This window comes from Rhinolophus hipposideros (genome assembly GCF_964194185.1).
Source record: "Rhinolophus hipposideros genome assembly, chromosome: 9".
In the NCBI taxonomy this organism is placed as follows: Eukaryota; Metazoa; Chordata; class Mammalia; order Chiroptera; family Rhinolophidae; genus Rhinolophus; species Rhinolophus hipposideros.
Genome location: NC_138055.1, coordinates 85,144,423 through 85,163,995, shown reverse-complemented (window position 1 = coordinate 85,163,995; position 19,573 = coordinate 85,144,423). Strand labels below are relative to the sequence as shown.

General features: G+C 40.9%; 1 protein-coding gene across 1 annotated transcript in view; it reads right to left on the bottom strand.

Annotated features, from left to right (window-relative positions):
• Positions 1 to 16,763, bottom strand: part of LOC308502503 (uncharacterized protein) — a 35,910-nt gene extending 19,147 nt beyond the window's left edge. Inside the window, exon 1 of the mRNA XM_081060372.1 lies at positions 16,578 to 16,763. Within this exon, the coding sequence (XP_080916498.1) occupies positions 16,578 to 16,580 (3 nt within the window). The 5' untranslated portion in view covers positions 16,581 to 16,763. The remainder of the gene's footprint in view (positions 1 to 16,577) is intronic.
• Between the last annotated feature and the right edge of the window lie 2,810 nt (positions 16,764 to 19,573).

Genomic DNA, 19,573 nt, shown 5'->3' with positions numbered 1-19,573 from the left:
TTTCATTGTTTTAAATAAAAGCATTCCATCAGTTTAAAAAAATGTGCTTTTTAATGTAAATACATTCACAAATATGAGAAGAACTATATCTGACCCCAAGTCCTTATTTTTATTTTGGGAAATGAGGTTACTTTATCTGGTCATCAGATAACCTATAAGCAACTAACATTTATTTTGAGGCACTCTTTTGCTAAACATATGGACAATGGTTAGAGAATAATGATAACAACAACAATACTAAAAGTGAACACTTACAGAGTTTAACCATGAGCCAAGAACTGTGGTACTTGTTTGTTTACTGTCTTATGTAATAGTCACCACAGGCTTATTCAGAAAATAGTAAAAATTTCCTGTTTACAGATGAGTAAACAGAGGCTTAAAGTCATAGAGCCAGAAAATGTGGGGAGCTGGTTTTCTTTGACACTATTTCCCATGACGTACACCAGCCTCACCTGATAAAAATGATGTGAGCTGAGTATATAACTTAAAGTGTTCTAATAGCCACATTAAAAAAGTAAGAGAAGCCTGTGAAATTATTTTTAACAACATATATATTATCCAGCCAAAATACCATTTCAACATAAAAAATTATTAATGACAAGTTTGCATTTTTCTTTTTTGTACTAAGTCTTCAAAATCTGGGGTATATTTAACACAGCAGATATCATTTTGGAGACTAAATTTTCCCTCAAAACACTTGATGTGCCTTTAGATTTCAGAACATTTATAGTTGAAAAGGTAGATTCACAAACTCAAGTTCTAAACGTACTCAGAAGTTCATCCATCACTAAATTCAGTTTTAACTTTAAAGTTGAGTTTTAAAGTGAAAACTTAAATAAATTAAAATCAAATACAATTAAACGTTTAGTTTCTCAGTTACTGCCACCACATGCCAAGTGCTCAGTAGTCAGGAGTGAGCTTTATAGGTTACTCTGTCATCTGCCTGCATTCAGCTTCCCATTGAAGGCTAAATCTCAAGGGGGAACAAAACCTGGGCCAGAGCCAGGAAGCAGGAGAAAATTCATGAAAGTGAAAGAAAGAATCAGCCAAGGGTCAAGAGGAAAGATCTTTCTTTTGGCTGCTGTGGAGGTTACAGTAAGTTCCAGTCTTAGGTAACCCGGGCAGGAAGTAAACGTGTTTTCTTTCATTTCTGAGAAAGTGTCACACGTGCGTTCTATTAACTCTGGCTTTTCAAAGAGGGCTATGTCTTCATCTATGAAGGATTAAACCTAAATGAAAAGAGCACTGAGCGTCTAACAGGATGGCTCATCAGCTGAGCATGTCCCCGAAGTCACGAGCTCTGTCCCTGTAATGCTTAGTCACGCGGTAAGGGATCCGCGGCAAAGCTGAACCCTTCCCCATAAACCTTGAAATGGAAAAGAACTCAGATTTTTTCTTATTGTAGTTGTTCATGGAGGTCTATTGGTGATGAAATGTGTCCTGAAATGGCAGAAATGATACCTTGGCACCAAACTGTAGTTGACCTTTAAAGACTCAGACCCATTTTACAGTTATATATATTCTCACGAACCCTCTTAGAAATTAAAAAAAAAAAAAAATCATTGTAGTATTTTTGCAGATTAATTAGAAAGTAAAGGAGTAATTTTAAGTTAAAATATCAATTTAAGAGAGGTATATTATTAAAGATTATATTGAAATATATTTTAACATGTCCTGTAATATTTATAACACACATAAGATCCAATTTTATCTTTTTTCTATTTAACAAATGACATTGGATATTAAATTTACTCTAAATGAATTGTATAAAAAAGCCTGACTTGACAAATGAGTGTAAAAATAATATCATGTCCTGTTTGCTTTGGAGACCAGATGTATATTTAAATGTGGATTGAGATTCCACATTTTGTTTGTTGTTTAATGGTGATTGTTGTTAATCACCAACAATAATAGCATTCATGATCTGATGGTTGCATTATGTGTGTTTAAAAATTAAATTATCACTTTAATTTTATTATTTTTTTTGAGTCCTGTTTCTACCAGAAGACAGAAGGTGAAAGCTCTGGGCCCTCAAAAATGGCATATACATTTCCATTTGCACAGAGATTGACAGAATGGGATTTGGAGACAGATGGTCTGGATTCAAGTCTGACTCTTGTCACTTACCAGCCTAGGAACTGAGGGCAGTTACTCAAATTCTCCGTACCTTATTTTCCTTCCCTAAAAATTGCATCCGCAATGGTTTCTACCTCATGGGGCTGTTGTGTGAATTAAATGAGTTCACATATGTAGGGAACTTAGAACAGCTCTTGACCCATGGAAAAGGCTCAGTAAATGTTCATACAATTTTTATTGTTTAGTTTATTAATATAAATGGTTTATTTCCACCTGGCTTTTCCATTCAATTGTGTTCAAAGCCAAACTTAACGGTTTCCCCTCTACACTTGTTCTTCGTGCCCTTTCTAAATAAATCGGTGTAATTATCAAGCACTTTTCTTCTACTTCCTCCCCTCATCTAATCACTCGCCAAGTGTTGTATGTTTTAGCTCTGATTTCTCCAAGTCATTTGCTCATCTCCCTTCGTGGGACCATTGCCTCTGACCTGGTATTTCTGTGTCACTTCTTGGCCTCCTAAATTAATTTTCCATGCAGCCTAGCACCTAGCTGTACCCTAAGGCTGAGTGAAGTCGCCTCCCGTTGGTGATTCTTAGTTGACCACGAGAGAAATCCAAATATCTTAGCATTGAATGAATGTAAGGTCCTCTGTGATCTGTTTCCACCTACATTTAACAAATATTTATTGAGCACTTACTAAGTATTAGCCTAAGATCCTCCCATCCCTGCTTGATGCTTTAACTTAATACCATGCTGTTTATAGTTTCTTGAATTCGTGTGCTGTTTCTTTTCTCTCTGGGATGGCTCACAAGTTACTCTCTGCTTGCAATGCCCTTTTCCCCAAAGTCACCGAGTGTTTGAGCCAGGGCTCAGATTCATGTTTCTTGGCTCCTCCCCCATGTCTCTCTGTCCGCCACAGTATGGTTCAGGACCAGGCACCTGTACTGCATAGGCCATGAAGTGGGTGGTAGCCTCTCAATACATGATCCCCAAAACAAAGAGTGCTATCTATGACAATAACCAGACTAATTCTTGGGGCATTTTTCCTAGTTCTTATGGAAGTTATCATGTGTCACGTTCTCACCTCTCTTCCTCTTAGTGAGTTTCAGCTTTTCTAATCTTAGCAAGCCCTTGAAGCTTATATGGTCTCTACTGTAAAATATAGGAGAGGCCATGACTCATATTGATCTAATACACAGGTCTGGAGAATGGGGTCCTAAGATACCTGATGTAACCCATATTTGACTGAGGCAGGAGAAGCATGAGAACAAGCTTCTGGGGTGGGGTTGGGTGGTCAGCTCTTTGTCTTCTCTCTCTTGAATCTGGCATGGCCCCTCTAGCTTAGGCAACCATTATATATTTATTGATTCAATCAGTAAACCTTTATTCAATATCCATTTTGAACCAAACATTCTCTGTAACTACCTCATGTGACCTTATAGTTCCCTGGTTTATAATCCCTTCCTTCATCCCCCAAAGGTTCCATCCATGTGGTGTGGGTTGGTTGCTTCTTTATTCCAGGTCACATCTCTGTCTGATACTGAAGTCTGGCCACCTCTCACTGTCTTATCCCTACTCTCCTGTTCTTCCATCCTTCAGACCGATTTGCAGGTCTAAAGAGGCTCTTAACTTTTCTCCCTCCTGCTTACTCTGTAGGTGAATATGGGAACTTTCCAGGACATCTCTCTTGAGAACGTGGGTACAGATGGCATGTAGTTGGGGGGGCTGATGGTGGTATGGGTATCAGAGTAGAATTTAGGGGTTTTACTTAGAAGTTAATTTGACCAAATCTTAAGCTAGAATGTTCTAGAGCCACTGAGAGAAACAGGAGAGAAAACGTGGCATAGAATAAATTCCATAAGCATTTTAAAAATCCCCTAAGGATTAGTTTGGATATGAGACTAGGGAGAAAAAAACAAAACAGTCCTGGCTATAAGAAGAAAATACCATGTGTGCTATCCAGCTGCTCTGCAAAGATTTTGCTTAGGAAACAAAATGCCTGGTGTAAGAGGCACTGGATTTAAATTTGCAGAGCGTCATTCTCTTTTTCTAGGAACAATTACTCTATTGACTCTTGCCTCATCTCCAAAAGCCACCTGCGACAGTGACGGAGCAAAGTCTAAAGTACAAGGAGATTCATTATTTTAATTCTTTTTTTTTTCTGAAACTGATAATTTTACATTTGGATTCTCCCTAGTTCATAGAGGAAAAGAGATTCTAAGAAAAGCTTTGAGCTGTTTTGGCTTTCCTCAAAAAGCTGTCCTAGCTGAAGTGGAAAGATAATAGCACTAGGGCGTAGGCTGGCATTGGGAACACCCTGTCTGTGTCATTGGCTCCAGCTCCCTTCCTGTCTTCCCCTGATCGCTCTCCCTTCCCCATCTTTGTTTCTTCTCCAGGGACCAGTCTTTGTCCCTAGATGTCTTGGAGACACTCAGATTGAAAGTAATAGTGACACAAGAGTAAACTCTCTTTTTAGGCTATCTCAGGTCACCAACGTCCCAGCCTGAATCCCCGTTGCCTCCATGGACCACCTTCCTCGCACTTCTCTGTTTGGGCGGGTCCAGCCTTTCTCAAGCTTTAGTCATTTCCAAATCTTCTTCACAACTCTGCTGTATCCAAGTAGTGCCCATACTGTCAATTGCTTCACAGTTTTAATTTGATTCTTAAAAAACTTAAAAAACACCTGTTAAATTTATTTAAAAAGGAAATGTAAGTCATCATTATAAATGGAAAACTACTATCACTAACATCAATGGAAGGTAACTGCTTTGATTTCCCCAAAGTCATGTGTTGAAATCCTATAGCCCAATGTGATGTTATTTGGAGGTGGGGCCTTTGGGAAGTGATTAGTTGTAAGGGTGAAGCCCTCACGAGTGTGTGAATGCCCGAAAGAGCTCCCTGGTCCTCTTCCACCATCTGAGGGGACATGGAGAAGTCTGCAACCTGCTAGGGGACCAGAGGGCCCTCACCTGACCATGCTGGCACTCTCATCTCAGACTTCCAACCTCTAGTCTGTGAGAAACAAGTTTCTGTTGTTTATAAGTCACCCGGTCTGTGGTATCTTGTTACAACAGCACGAATGGGCTAAGACAGTAAGTAACCTTAACAATGAACACAATCAAAGCAAAATAATAAGTGCCCAGTGGTGTGCCATTTAGTATCCTCTCTCAGAGCACCCGTGTGTAAGTGCTGCCTTTTGGATGATCTTTTGTGCGGAGCCTCGCACAAAAAAAGCTGGGGTCTCCTCCAGATCACTGAGGAGGGTGTAAGGTGGCATTATCTCAACACTGCAAGGACCTTGGGCTCCATGTTCACTCTATGAATGGCCTTGACCACGTTACCATTTCCTGGGAGATTTCTATGTTTCAAAGCCACAGGAACAATAGCTACCGCTTAGAGTTTTCATTGGGATCAAATGAGAACATCTGTAGGGATTAGCACATGTCTAATAGTAGAGAGCACTCAAGAAATGGTCATTCCTTTCCCTAGTGCTCCCAAGGGGTCAAGGAATGAAATTCAAATGGTAAGCCCTCTTGCCTTTTTATTTGACAAGCTGCTAAAGTGGGTGATCCTCAAAACAGCCATCCTCCCTCCCCATTTTATCAGCTTTCCTGAGTGACACGCTTACTAATGGTAGAGCTAAGGTTCAAACCCATGTCTGTATGATTCCAAAATCCACGGACTAATAATTAAGCTACCTGATTTCTAGGGGAAAAAAATCAGCATTGTTGAGATATACTTTAAGTACAATAAAATTTAACCATTTAGACATGTATTTTGATGAATTTTGACCCATTTGTGTGCCCATGTAACCACCAACACAATTTAGATTTCTTGTGCCTCTTCCTGGTTAATTCCCTTTGCTGTACCCGTAGATTTCGGTCCCGTTGTTGAGTAAATCTTTTCCTTTTCATTGCCGAATGGTATGTCCATATAGTGGGACAATTTTTTCTTACTCATTGCCTGTTAATGAACACTTATTTTTGCAGTATCTCAGTCCTGTCTATTTCTCTTCATCTTCCCTAATCACTAAGGAACAAGCATCTCTGGCCTGAATTACTGTGAACACCTAAATTGGTCTCCCAGCCTCCTTCTTAGTCCCCTCCAACTTACTCTCCACTCTGCAGGCAGAGTGATCTTTAGAAGTGCCAGTCTGATCAAGAATCATCCACTCACCCCAAAACTCTTCATCCTGAGACAAAGAGCAAAATCTGTATTTTGGCCGGCAAGGTCCTGTGCGGCCCAGCTCCTTCCTATTGAAGCCACCCATCCTGTGACGGATTTGCGCAAAGGCTCATTGCCCTCCAGCATCGCTTTCTTTTGATTCCTCTTACACATGTACTGCTCAGTCTTGAAAGCCTGAAGCCTTTTGCAATGCAGTTTCCTTCATCTGCAATGCTCTCCTGTCCCCAAACCCACTTGGTCACCCTCTGCTCTTCCAGTTAATGCTTAGGTACTCTTCTCTGAACCTCTGCTCAGATCTCATGTTTTCAGGGAAGCTTTGTTAACCCTCCTAGTTGGATGAGCTCATTAGCTTTCTCAAAGAATTGCATTTTTTTTTTCTTGCAGGGTATTTTTCTGAATTTGTAATTTTACCTCCTCTGATGGGAATTGCAGTAAATGATTACTATCCATTTCATATCAGAGATCTGGGCAGGCAGAGTATGTGTCTTTTTCACATCCTGTTGACTCACGTGCATTGCTTACTGCTTGGCATATAATAGACGCCCGGGAAATAGAAGTTAAATGAGTGAATTAATGAACTGACTCTTAGATCTGCCACTGTCCCCCCCAGTAACACTTCTAACCACCACCGAGAGGTAACACTGTTGTTGACCTTTGCAAGGAAGGCATTAAGAAAAGGGATTTCATTTTTGGAAGATTTATTTTGTGCCAGACTAAGTGATGATCTTACTGCTGGTATTTGGGAAAAATAGGAATATACCTACCTATGTGCTTTAAACAACTGGAAAGGAGATTGCCTTGTAAGAGACCTCAATTATGAAACAAACATAAAAGGAATCAGATTATTTCAGGCAAATTACCTGAAAGGATGGATTGTCTTCTAGGCCCCAGAGACTTGACTGTAATAGGTTTGAAGTTATTCACAGAGACAAAAAAAAAAAATAAGTCCTTCGGAAAGGGGGTTCATTGGCCTCAGAGGAAAGGTAAACTAAACTATGTCCAGGAGGGGCTATCTGAGCAAAGGTCTGGCCCCATGGGGCCCCCAAATAAACTCTTCAATTCCTATTAACTCTGGAGGTGGCAGAATCTGCCTTCTTTCTGGTTCTGCACTCACCAAGTAGCCTTCTAATTATAATCCAGTTTTCCATGCAGATTGGTCCACAGGGAGTGAATACAGCCTCAGCTAATCTAGTCTCAGTCCGTTGGTGTGCTGTATCTCCTTGTAATTAATGCTTTGTACACGGGTCTTAGTGGTCAGCTTGGTTAAGGGGAGCCTGTCACCAATAGATGACTGTGTTCCTAGCTTGGTGTCAAGCTTCTGAGGCTGCCCAGCTGGTCAGCCTGAACCTGGACAGTGGAAAATTCACCCTGCAAGTGCTGTGCCATGGGGACTAGTTTGGGCTGTCCATTTTACAGATCGGTAAACTGATTATTATTGAAGAATGCAGGTCTCCATTTCATGTGCGTAATTTCTTGATGTTCTTGGAATTTATGACCAGGAAATGCAAGAAGAAGGGAAAGGTAATCATGGACAGCTTCTTAAATACTTTAGATTAGAAATCCATACTTGGAACTCTTTGTGTTCAGTTCAGGCGAAACAGTTTTGAGTACCAAAGGGAGATTGGTTTTCACAGTGATCTCTTGGTTTATTATAGAGTGAAAAATAACTATTGAGTATGAAATAGTTACAAAGTAGTGGGTATTATTGTTTCATTCATTAGATATTAATGACCACATCTGTAGCACACAGATTTTCTGTGTCTCAATTTCCTAAATGTAAATGGGAATAAGAGTAGCAAGTCTTAGTTGAGTGTCTACTTTGTGCTAATCACTCTTCTATACGCCTAACCTTAGTATTGGCTCATTAATTCTCATAAGCAACCTAGGAGGTAGTTGCCATTATATGACGGTTATACAACAGAGCAACTTGCCCAGGATTGTATAGCTAGTAAATGAAAGAGAGAGATCTGTTAAAACCAAGCAGTGTGGCTCTGGAATCCATCCTTCCAGACACTTCACTATCTCATAGATTTAAGTGAGTAATACACACAAACCACTTTGACCAGTGTCTAGCTCACATTAAGCTTCAATAACTGTTAGCTATTATTACTATCATTTGTTTTAATCACCCAAGTTTCTGGGCTAGGAAAAATGGAACTGGGATTGAAATCTTCTGTATCCAAACCCCCAAAGCCTTTTCCATTATCCTTTGCTGCTGTGCATTTTTCTCTCGGGACAACCAAAGCCAAAAATTACTTCAGCTTAAATTACTCAATTTGAAACTGGCTGCATAACAAAAAAAAAATATCATGTTTTAAAACTTAACATTTTTTCTTGGTTCTGTTTTATCTCTATTATTCTGAGTCTTTCCTCTTTATTCCCTGTGCATTTCTGGAATTGCTTTGCCCTTTGTAACCACATGAAAAGCCACCTGTCTGTAGGGACAGGGTATTCTGAATCTTGTGACAGTTTTGCCCAAATCTTAAGGACATTTACACATAGTACTTTTATTGCTAATATCTAGGAAAATGGAAAAGTTAGCAAAGCAAGATTGATGACTATTTGCAGTCCTGGGAATCATATTCACTTCTAATTGGAAATCAGAAGGTTATAAGATCAGGGGAGAAACTTTTATTATTTCCTTGTTCCATAAGCCAAAGAGAGGAATAAGATTCTTTAGCTTATAGCTGATACCTAGATGGTTTATATCTCTAATAACAATCCAATCACAGAATTGTATTTCCTCCAAAGGCATGATCATCCTAAGCTTTTTAAAGTGCAAACTTTTTTTTCAATGGAAAATAGGATTAGGACTTAAAATCAGATTGGAAACCAACTTCTAATTTTGTTGATCAAATATTTGAGGGCTTTCTGTGGATGACGCAAAATGATTTTCCCAGCATTGATATTACTGGAAGTATGTTGGATCAGAAATCTACTTTTTCAAATAGTGATAATGTAGTTTTTTGTTTTGTTTTCTTTTTGTTTTTCCCTTTTCTTCATTAGTTAATCAGTTGATCGTCTAGAAACATTAGCAGCTATTCAGCTGTTTCGGTTTTGGTTTTTATACATAATTGTTCTTTTTCACAAAAGTTTTATGTTTTGCCAAGAACAGGTTTAAGGTGTATTATTTTGACATCACTCTAACGAAGCATTTCTGGGGGATATTATTGTCCCTGTATACATGAGGGTCACTTGAATTTTTCTGGCATTTTTGGGTGGGTTCTTAGTGGTTTCTAACAGATCAGAATGTAATAATCTTGGCTTTGGTGTAGACTTAGATATTTAGAAATTCACCGTTAAAAACTACTGATGAGAATGAAAAATTCTATAAGAAATGATATCCAAGGACCATGGCTAGAAAGAGCAGCCAGCGACTGTGGATGAGGAACCTCAGCCCTCTCCTCCCTCTGCTAATTGCTTTCAGCTTTTGTATTTGGAACTGCAACCAATGTGTCTGCTCCCCATCTAAAGATGCTGACAACACTTCAGTGTGTAGAATAATGGAGAATTTTGTTTTCACACCTAAACAAAGTGAAGAAAACACCCCCTTTGTCCTTTGGCCAACAGATGCTGTGTGGTTTCCTTCATTTACTCTCAGTAGATTATTCTAGTCCCTGGATTCCAAAGCAAACATGGGTCTGAGAATGAAAGCCAGGCAGGAGAAATCAGGTGATGATTTAAAACTTTCCATGGGCTCTGTAGCCCTTTATAAAGCCTTTGTTTATTTATTTTAAAATCTCACAGGAAGAACTGTTATCACAGAGTCAAGATAACAGAATAGAAAGATATATGAATTGGGACTCAGGAATGTGTGTGTGTGTGTGTGTGTGTGTGTGTGTGTGTGTGTGTGTGTGTATACATATTTATTGGGAGAAAAAAAAAGAGTATGGGCTTGGGATCTGGGTTTGAGTCCTGGTGACATTTGTCATTAGTTATATGAACCTGGACTAGTAACTTGGCCTATCTGGACCTTGAGTCTCATCTGCTAATTTTTAAAAAGTGAGATTTAAATCAACTAATGAATATAAAGAGCCAGGCACTTGCATAAATTATATATTGGAAGGGCATTTGACTGTCCTGTAGTACCTTTGTAGAATGACAGGAGTATACCTTTGACTGAAATCAGAGACAGTTTAAAGCCTTCGATTTTTAAAAAATTATCCTTACAATGAAACCGCAATGCATAAAAGATAGACCATGCTTTGATATTTCTGGCCAATGTAGAAGCACATGTTTTAAAAATGAGATATATTTTACATGCAGGAAAACACACAGATCTTAAATGAACAATTCAGTGAATTTTGACAAGTGATTACGTTCATGTAACAATTGTAAAATCAAGATACACAACATTTCTGTCACCTGGAAAGTTCTTTTGTGTCCTTTTCTGGTCAATACCTGCCCTTTGCAGAGGAAACCATTCTTCTGATTTCTATCATTACAGATTAGTTCTGCCTTTTCTGATTTCTATCACTACAGATTAAATCTATCTACATACGGGTTAATATAAAATGATTTTGAAATGTGTCCATATTGTTGTGTATAGCAGTTTTTTTATTGCTAGGTAATATCCCACTGTATGAGGATATTATACTTTTTTAAAAATCATTTCTTTTGTTGGTAGATATTTGGGTATGTCACCTCCAGTTTTGGTCTACTATGAATAGATCTATAAACATTTTTATACAAGTCTTTTTGTAGGCAAATGTTTGTATTTCTCTTGGGTAAATACCAGTTTCCCACTAGCAATATGTGAGAGTTCTAGTTGCTTCACTTCTTCACCAACACTTGGTGTTGTCAGACTTTCTAATTTTAGTCATTTTAGAAAGAGAAATCTTTACCATCTGATTTAGGTGAAGTGATTTACAGCAGTTATTCTTAACCTGAGTGTCTTGACACAATATTGGGTCTAGTCGATTGTGAGGTATCACAAAAGATTCATTTAAAAACAGTAATAGTAAAGGTTTAAGCACCCAAGCTTATGAATAGTTTGTTTATACATTGAAGAGGATTCAGGGTCATTTCCAAAATAACATGACTCTGAATTATGGGCATGAGATACATTTTTTTCTGAAATAGATAAAAGGGATGTAGTGAATGCTATAGAAAGTGCATGTTACGGACTCTTAACTATACCTCCATTGTGGCGAGTGAAAGTTCTAGATGCACTCTTAATACGTGTACAAACTATGAATTACTACTAGGATGAAAAACTTGTAAAAACTCGGGGGCTAGCAAGTGAAAAATTTGCACACCCTAATAAGGCAGTGGGTGGTCTGGTTTGTATGCAGGTAGTTTCATCTACCTGTCCATTCATCCATCTACTGAGCGCCCAATTTATGCCAGTGACTGAGCTAGATTCTGGGAATGACAAAAAGTGTAAGGAATTTTCTAGTCTCATGGGCCTGATACAAACATAGATGATTACACAAGAGTTACTCAGCACCTAAAACAAAGAAATCGAAATTGCAAGTTTAGTATGATTTTTAAAGATGTCACAAGGGAACCCAAAGATAAACTAGTGACACTGTTTATTAACTTATTCAACAACATTTGTTAAGCTCCCACTAGGTTTTGGGGACTTTGGTCACTGAGGAACAAAAATGAGAAAACAACTTCTGTTCAGTGGTTTTCAAATGTTAGTATACATAAGAAAAAAAGAAGGAGCTTGTTGGAAGTGCCGATTTCCTGATTCCCTCCATCAGTGGTGGCTAGGAATCTGAATTTCTAATAGACATTTCAAAAAATGTTGATGTCCGTGGTCTGTGGACAACCTTTTGAAAAAACATCCTATGGTCTACTGAAGAAGAAAGACATATATGCTTAATTATACGATCACATGAATAAATATTAATAATAATGGAAATATACGCAAGGAAGGTAAATCCACCTCCACACCCAGGAAAACAAAATCTCTCCTGGTCACTCTGTATGTCTGAAGGTGATGGAGTAACGTTAGTACTATGCTTAGATTACAATCAACAAGCACTTGTTGCCCTGCTGAATTCAGACTCAAGACCGTAACATGAACTATGACCTGAATTTCTAGCCTGCCCTTTGAGTTTTGGACTTGCCAGCCCCTAAAGTTGTGTGAGCCAATTCCTTGAAATAAATCATTCTCTGTATATTTTTAAAGATCGATCCAGCAACACTGACTCTGCTTCTCTATGGCAACAGTTGGCTAGGGCTCTTCAGCAGCTGTCCCACTTCTGCGGGGCTTTTCTGTTCCAGTTCCCCGGCACCCCCACCTGGCACAGGTGCTGCTTGATCTCTACAGGCATTTGGATTTCTGACCCGCGATCTAGAGGGACGTAAGTGTAAATCTTGTTGGTATTTAGTGGACCAGGCCAGATTAGGAGCTTTGGAGGTTCTAGAGTAGAAAAACATAAGGTAGGTATCTTTCATTCCCTCCCCTCCACTTGCTTCTATGTATTTAAAACGGAAAACAATATTAAACCATACAAAAGTATAGGCCCGTCCCATGAAGTTCTGATTCCCCGCCCCCCTCTCCCCTCAAGGTGACTTTGTGGGAAATAGCAAATTCTTTCCAAAATAATTTTTTGGGTGCTGTTTTGCTGGTATCTAGCTATGGACTTGGTCTGTCCCTGGGGATACTGGGTTGCCTCCAACCTGCAGCATTTCCTTTCGCCAGCACTGCCTCTCCCTCAGGCGTGTAACCCCAGCCGCAGCCCAGGTGACCGCAGCTGCAATAATCCCTGTTTCTTTCGGGTCTCTCTCTCCTCAGGTCCCAGAGCCTGTTCTCCCTGCCTCCCTGCAGCACTAGAGGCCACGCTGATGGCTGCAAAAGTAACTACGTGTCCCTTGGGCAGAGGGGGCCGGGGCTCTGGATATATCACTGTTAGCTCAGGAGCTGAGCTGGATGGGTGTGCACGTGAAAGCCGGCAGTGATTTGGGTTATGACAGTGTCCCAAGAAGACTTTGAATTTGGGTCATGCCTGAGGTTAGAATCTCTGCATGTGTTATCGTATTGAATCTTCATTATTATTCCCATTCTACAGACGAGGGCGAGGGCGTTGATGCTAACGATCTCAGTAAGTGGGAGCATTTGGCTTTGAACCCAGGTCTGTGTGACTAGTGTCAATGCTTTGTTTAGGGGATGGAACGTGGGGGGCACTCTTGCCCCGCGGAGACTGAGCAGATCCTAGGGAAGACTGCATATCTAGTGAGCAGGCTGTCCTTTCTCGCTTGGTCAGCACAGTGGTGTTGGAACATGAGTCCTCTGGGCTGTGATAAGCGAGAGGACATTTAAGGGCAACGGGTAAGATCTCTGGGTTCTCCTTTCCTGCTCTGTCCTCTGAATTCTACTGTGAGAAGTCTCATCAGATTAGATCTCCTTTCGGTTTTGTTTTCAACCTGGATTCTTGTGGTAAGTAGCAAAAATAGAAAATACTTTTATTATTGTTTCAACATGAAACGACATTCATGAGACTAGGCTACAAGAGAGCAGACCCCATGACCAAATCTAATAGTCGTTAGCAGTAAGTCTGTTTGGGTCCTTTCCTTTACCTGGAAGACTCATCATGGACTTGATTTTCCAGTTGTGACACATACAGGACCCCAAATGAAGAATTCCTGAGCATAAGAGGAAAAACAAAAGAGGTATACAAGTGGGTTGGGGCTTCTCCTAGGCTCATGAGGCAGAATCTCCTGTCCATGGGGCTGTATGTTTACCTGTGTGTGTTCTGTCTGGACTGTAAGCTTCTCAAAGTCAAGGACAAGTGTCTCCTTAATCTCTATATCCCCTGCACCTAGCATAGGGTCTGGTATACAGTAGGTGACCATGGATGTTTGATGAACAAATGAATGCATGAATGGAGGAATAAGAAGCAGAAGTAAAGACCTACAGATCATAAAGTATTGGGGCGGGGAGGGCATTTAGGGAGGCAGCACTGGTGAGATTGGGCTCTGAAGTCAGACTGCTCAGGTTTCCATCCGGGCCCCACCTCCCCTCACAGCATAGCTTGGGACAAAGTGCTTCACTTCTGGCTCCCTTTTCTCATCCGTAAAATGCTAATAAAAATGCACTATGATGGTCTCTATCTTTTATGGGGTTTAATGAGTTGTAGTGTCCTGGGTTGGGCAGGGCACTGGACACCTATGAGACATCTAGAGTTTTAAATAAAAATGTGAAGGGTGTATTGAGCTAGAGATCTTGGATGGCTTTGATGGAAGGGGTGGAATCTAAAAGTGTCCAGGATACATGAGGATACTGGTTTTGAGAAAGAGGCTGAAAATGGCTAGGAAATGCTGGAAGTAGGGAATAGATGGAATTCCAGTGGAACTTGTGGGGGGAAATGAGAGGATTGCGTGCTTAGGCAGATTGTGTCCTGAGCATGTGAAATTCCCCACAATGGGCAATGGGACTTTTCCTTCCATTGACTGGTACTGTTTATTCACCCCCGTTTTTTGTCCTTAAGGAAAATAGGTCTCATCTTTAATCTTCCAGGAAATTGGTTGACCACTAGGCAAAATTTAATGCTATTTTGAAATTTTAATTTATTCTGAGTTTTGAATGTTTTTTATTTTTTCCTCATGAACCTTCCTGCAGTGTATAAGGGAGGTGTAAGACTTTTCCAACTCTGTCTTCTATGTATTACTTAATAATATATACTTTTTTGTTTTTAACTTAATCTATTATTTTTTTTGACTAGGAAAAACATTTGCATGATTCAAGAATCAAAGCAATGTGAAAACTATGCCTTGGGAAATCTTGCTCTCTCCTGAGCTATCTTCTCTGTCCCCAGCTCACACCTAGAGGACATATGCATTAGTTTCGTATGGCTCTTCTTGGTGTTTCTTAAAACAAATTAAGCAAATCTGAATATAGTCTTTACTTTCCTCATTCTTATTCAAGCACCGCAGTTCTCTAGGGAAGAACCCTTGAATTGCGTCAAATATCTTGCTATAGCAATCAATGCTGTACGTACTCCAGTTTTACGTTTGCAGGTTATCTCTGAGGTATCCTACCGATACTCCCCAGAAGTGGGATTGCTGGACCAAAGGTAAATATATTTGTAATTTTGATAGATGTTGCCTAACTGACCTCCTTCCAGTTATGTCTGTTTGCATTCTCGGAGGAGGTATGAGCCAGTGGGCGGCCCCACATCCTCCCTACATGGTATCTTGTCACACTTTTGCTGGTCTGAGAAGTGAAACATTTTCTCAGTGTCATTTTCACTTGTATTGCTCTTATTATGACTAGAGTTGAGCATCTTTCCCTGTGACAGAAAGGCACTTATATTTCTTTATTTTGTGAATTGGGCATTTACGTCTTTTGCTTATTTTTCAATTACGTAAAACTTTTTGTTCTAGAATACCCTGGACATTCATTGATCAACTATTTACTGATCAACTACTGTGCACCAGTCTCTCAAAGACACTGACTAGACGGAGTTGAATAGGATGCTGGCCTTGCCTTCTAGAAGCTTACAATCTAATGAAGGAGCCATTATATCTGTTATCTATTTATCTGCCTGCCTGTCTGTCTGTCTATAGATACGTATCTCTCTCTATTTATATTTATTTGTAGATATCTGTCTATATCTATCTGTCATTTATCATCTCTATATCTGTTATGCAGACACACACACACACACACACACACACACAGCATAATGCCCAAGAATTAGGAGAAAGGGGTGTGGAAGGTGTCATGGGCCCAATAAGTTGGGTGAATGCCCCATCCACTTCAGAATGGGCTCGCGGTCAGAGCACACACTTTCTAGGCTGACAGGAGGTGAAGAACAAGCAGGCTGAAGAGATTGTGAGGATCACGGATCTTTGTTCTTTAGTGCTACTCTCTGGCCCCCATTCCCCCACCCCCTCCGCACTTGTCACTTTGTGAGTGCTAAACTCGTGTTCTCTGGATGCAGTAACCAAAGAAGAGACTGACGTAAGAGTCCTGCTGAGGTGTGAGAAGGCTGGAGGGGTGGGGTGGGGCAAGGTCATTGTCACCGGGCCAACTATGCCAGCACCCTGCTCTTTCTCAATCTCTTCCCTCACTGGCAGGCTGTCGAAACTTTCTTTGACTCTTCTCATTTTCAAGGAGCTGACCCATCAAGCTTGATTCCAGTTTTCTTTTTCCTTTTCATACCTTGACTTCAGTTAAACCCCTGTTTTACTTCCTTTATGATCCATTTCTGTCTCTTTCTGTTTCTCTTTTGTGTCTAGCATGCTTGGCGCCCCCGACCCCCGCCAATCTCTCTCTCTCTCTCCAAACTCACCAAGACGGATGTTATATTAGACTCCTAGGGCTCCTGTAACAAAATATCACCAGAAATTAATTTTCTCACCATTCTGGAGGCCAGAAGTCCAAAATCAAGGTGTCGGCAGGGCCAGGCTGCCTTGAAGGCTCTGGGGAGGACCCTTCCTCGCCTCCTCCTTGCTCCTGGAGGCTGCCGGCAATCCTCCGCGTTCCTTGGCTTGTAGCAGCATAACCCCAGTGTCTGCCTCTGTCTTCCCAGGGCTCCCTTCCCTCTGTGCGCGTCTGTATACAATTTTCCCTTCCCTTATAAAGACACCAGGAAAACCCGCCCTAACCCAGTATGTCCTCATTTTAACTTGATTACATTACAAAGAACTTATTTCCAAATATGTCATATTCAGACATATTGCAGGTCAGGTCTTCAACAAATCTTTTTTGGAGACACAACTTACCTGTAACACGTGCCCTATGATTGTATCTGGCTCAACCGTTTTCAGAGTCACTCACACTCCCTGCAGAAAGCAGATTATAACATCTATCACATCTGGTTAAGAACACACACTTTGGTGCTGATCGGAGTTTAATTCCTGCCTCTGCCCCTTAGGACGTGACCTTGGACAACTGACTTTCACCCTCAGCTTTAGTTTCCACATGTGTAAAGTGGGGAAAGTAATCCAACCCACTCTATCATTGCTACGTATCGAGCACGTAGCACAGGTCCTGCCACAGGGGACATACTAAAAAAGCAACACGCCTCACTGTTGTGTTGCAGTCCCAAGGCCTGTGTGCCTGGCACATCAGATGTTTAATATTCAGTAGATCAGAGTTTGGAATAATCAAAGATTTTATTCATTGACATGCACCCTCGTGAGGACATGGGAAATTTTTAGTTTTCTCAAATCCATCTTAAGAGCTCCCCAAGTTCCTGTGACCTCTATATCCAGGGAAGAGAGAAGGGGCAGGGCAAGAGGCAGGATTCAAGGGAGGGAGGAATTTCCAAATCACTTAGTGCCCAGTCAGTCAGACCAGAAGGTACTTAAGTCTCAGGCAGAGCTTCTTCAGTCAATTAGCTCATCTATCGAAATGCAGGCTGGAGTTCAGGTAGAGTCTGGGAGAGCAGCAGAAGCATTCCACCCTGTTACAGTTATTCAGGTGGACTGTCTCTTTCCTTCTCCACTTGCAGGTAGTCACATGAACTTGGAGCGAGCCTGGTATCAGACTTGTGAGTCCCGTCTGAACGCTCCCCACACACAGGCCTACCCACTGTCCGCACATTAAGCCCTCTGGACTAGATGATGTCAAATCAACTCAAGATTTATCCACGATCACAAGTTGAGCTTTCCTTTCTCCATGTCCCATCCTGTCCCTACTTTGTCTGTGGGCCAAGCTTAAAGTGGCATAACGTCAATATAAAGCAAACAACTTTTGGGAATGGAGTGTGAACTTAGATCACCCCAGTGGGATACTCTTTGCACACAGCTCCCCTCTCCTCTCCACCTTCTTTTTGTTCTGTAGGCAGGTGAATTCCCCACAGGATGGGATCGATCTCCTGTGCCTTGACTTACGTATTTCATGCTCTTTGATGCTGGTGTGGCTCTGAAGGAGTGGCTGTTAAAAACAAACCACCATTTGTTGTTGAAAAAAAAAAAAGGAAAGAAAGAAAAAAAACCAGTCTTTTATCTCTGTGCCCCTCTAAATTGCCAAAGGTCTTATTGTGGAGAGAGGGAACAAGTGCGGTTTTATCTTTCTGCCCTTGCCAGGCAGCCACGTGAACATCAAAGCTCTCAGGGCCTGGGGGTGGGGTGGGGGACGTAATGTGAGTAGAGACAAAACCAGGCTGGGCTCCACCAAGGAATGCCAGGGCCTCCCCCAGGGGTTGGGCTCTTTTGATGGTGGTGTCTGGGCAGGAAGAGGAGGAGCTCAGAGTTTTAGCACAGAGAGGGGAGTCTCTACTGAGTCTGGAGTCAAATTGATGACACCACTCTGTGTATGGGGAACAAGATACTCTCCTCACAATCAAAATGCCAGCTGCCTATTGAAGAGGTAGGGTAATACTGCATGGCACAATAACAGGAATCATAATAGCCACCAATTTTGTTCTGTGCATATATAATGTGCCAGGATCTGTGCTAAGTAACATATATATCATTTTGTTTAGCCCTCATCACAACCTTATAATATAGTAATTGCTATCCCCATTCTACATATGAGGAAACTGAGGCTTAAGGGGGTTAAGTGACTTGCCTAAAGTCATATAGAGGCAGATTTAAATCCAGGTCTATCTGACACTAAAGTTTGCCCTTAATCACTCGCCCTGTGGCTTCCTAGAACATTTTAAATGATAAAAACAAACAAACAAAACCAGGAGAAATTAATCCTCTTTCAGTGACCAGTAATAATCAGAGGAGATAAGTGGTAGTGCAGAGAGAATGGGTCTGGAATTTGAGTTGGATACAAATTTTGTCATATGTGTGACCATGGCTAGGTTACCTTGGATACAAGTTATAAATTCTCCAAGCTTCAGATTTTCATCTGTAAACTGAGAATGTTCACAGATATCTTACAGGGTATAGGATGCTTTTGGATGTAAGGAATAGAAAACTCCCATTCAACTTGCTTCAATAAGAAATTTTATTGTCTCACATATCAGGAAGTCCCGAGGAAGACCGATTTCAGCCCTAGTGAGTTCAATGGCTCAAAAATGTTATGAAGAACCCAGGAATTTTCCTTGTTTTTGCTCTGTCATATTTGGTGTGACAAATTTTGTCCTTCGTGAAGTTAGTTGCTGTCATGATCACAAGATGGATACCATGATTCCAGGCATCACATGCAGACTCATAAAATGGGTGTACTTTTCCCCTCATAGCTCTTTCTAAGAGCATGAAACGTTTCCTTTTGGAATCTCTTCCTCTGCTGCCACCTCCCAGCCACGTCTAATCAATCACTGGCCAAAGGACTGGGACCAGCATGGGAGGCTTAGAGCAGTCAGGCTTTACTTCTGGGGAAAGTTCAGGTAGGGTCCCCTTCCCTGAGATTTGGGGGGAAAAGTGAGCACTGCTGGTCCAGCACTGGAATTCTTTTACC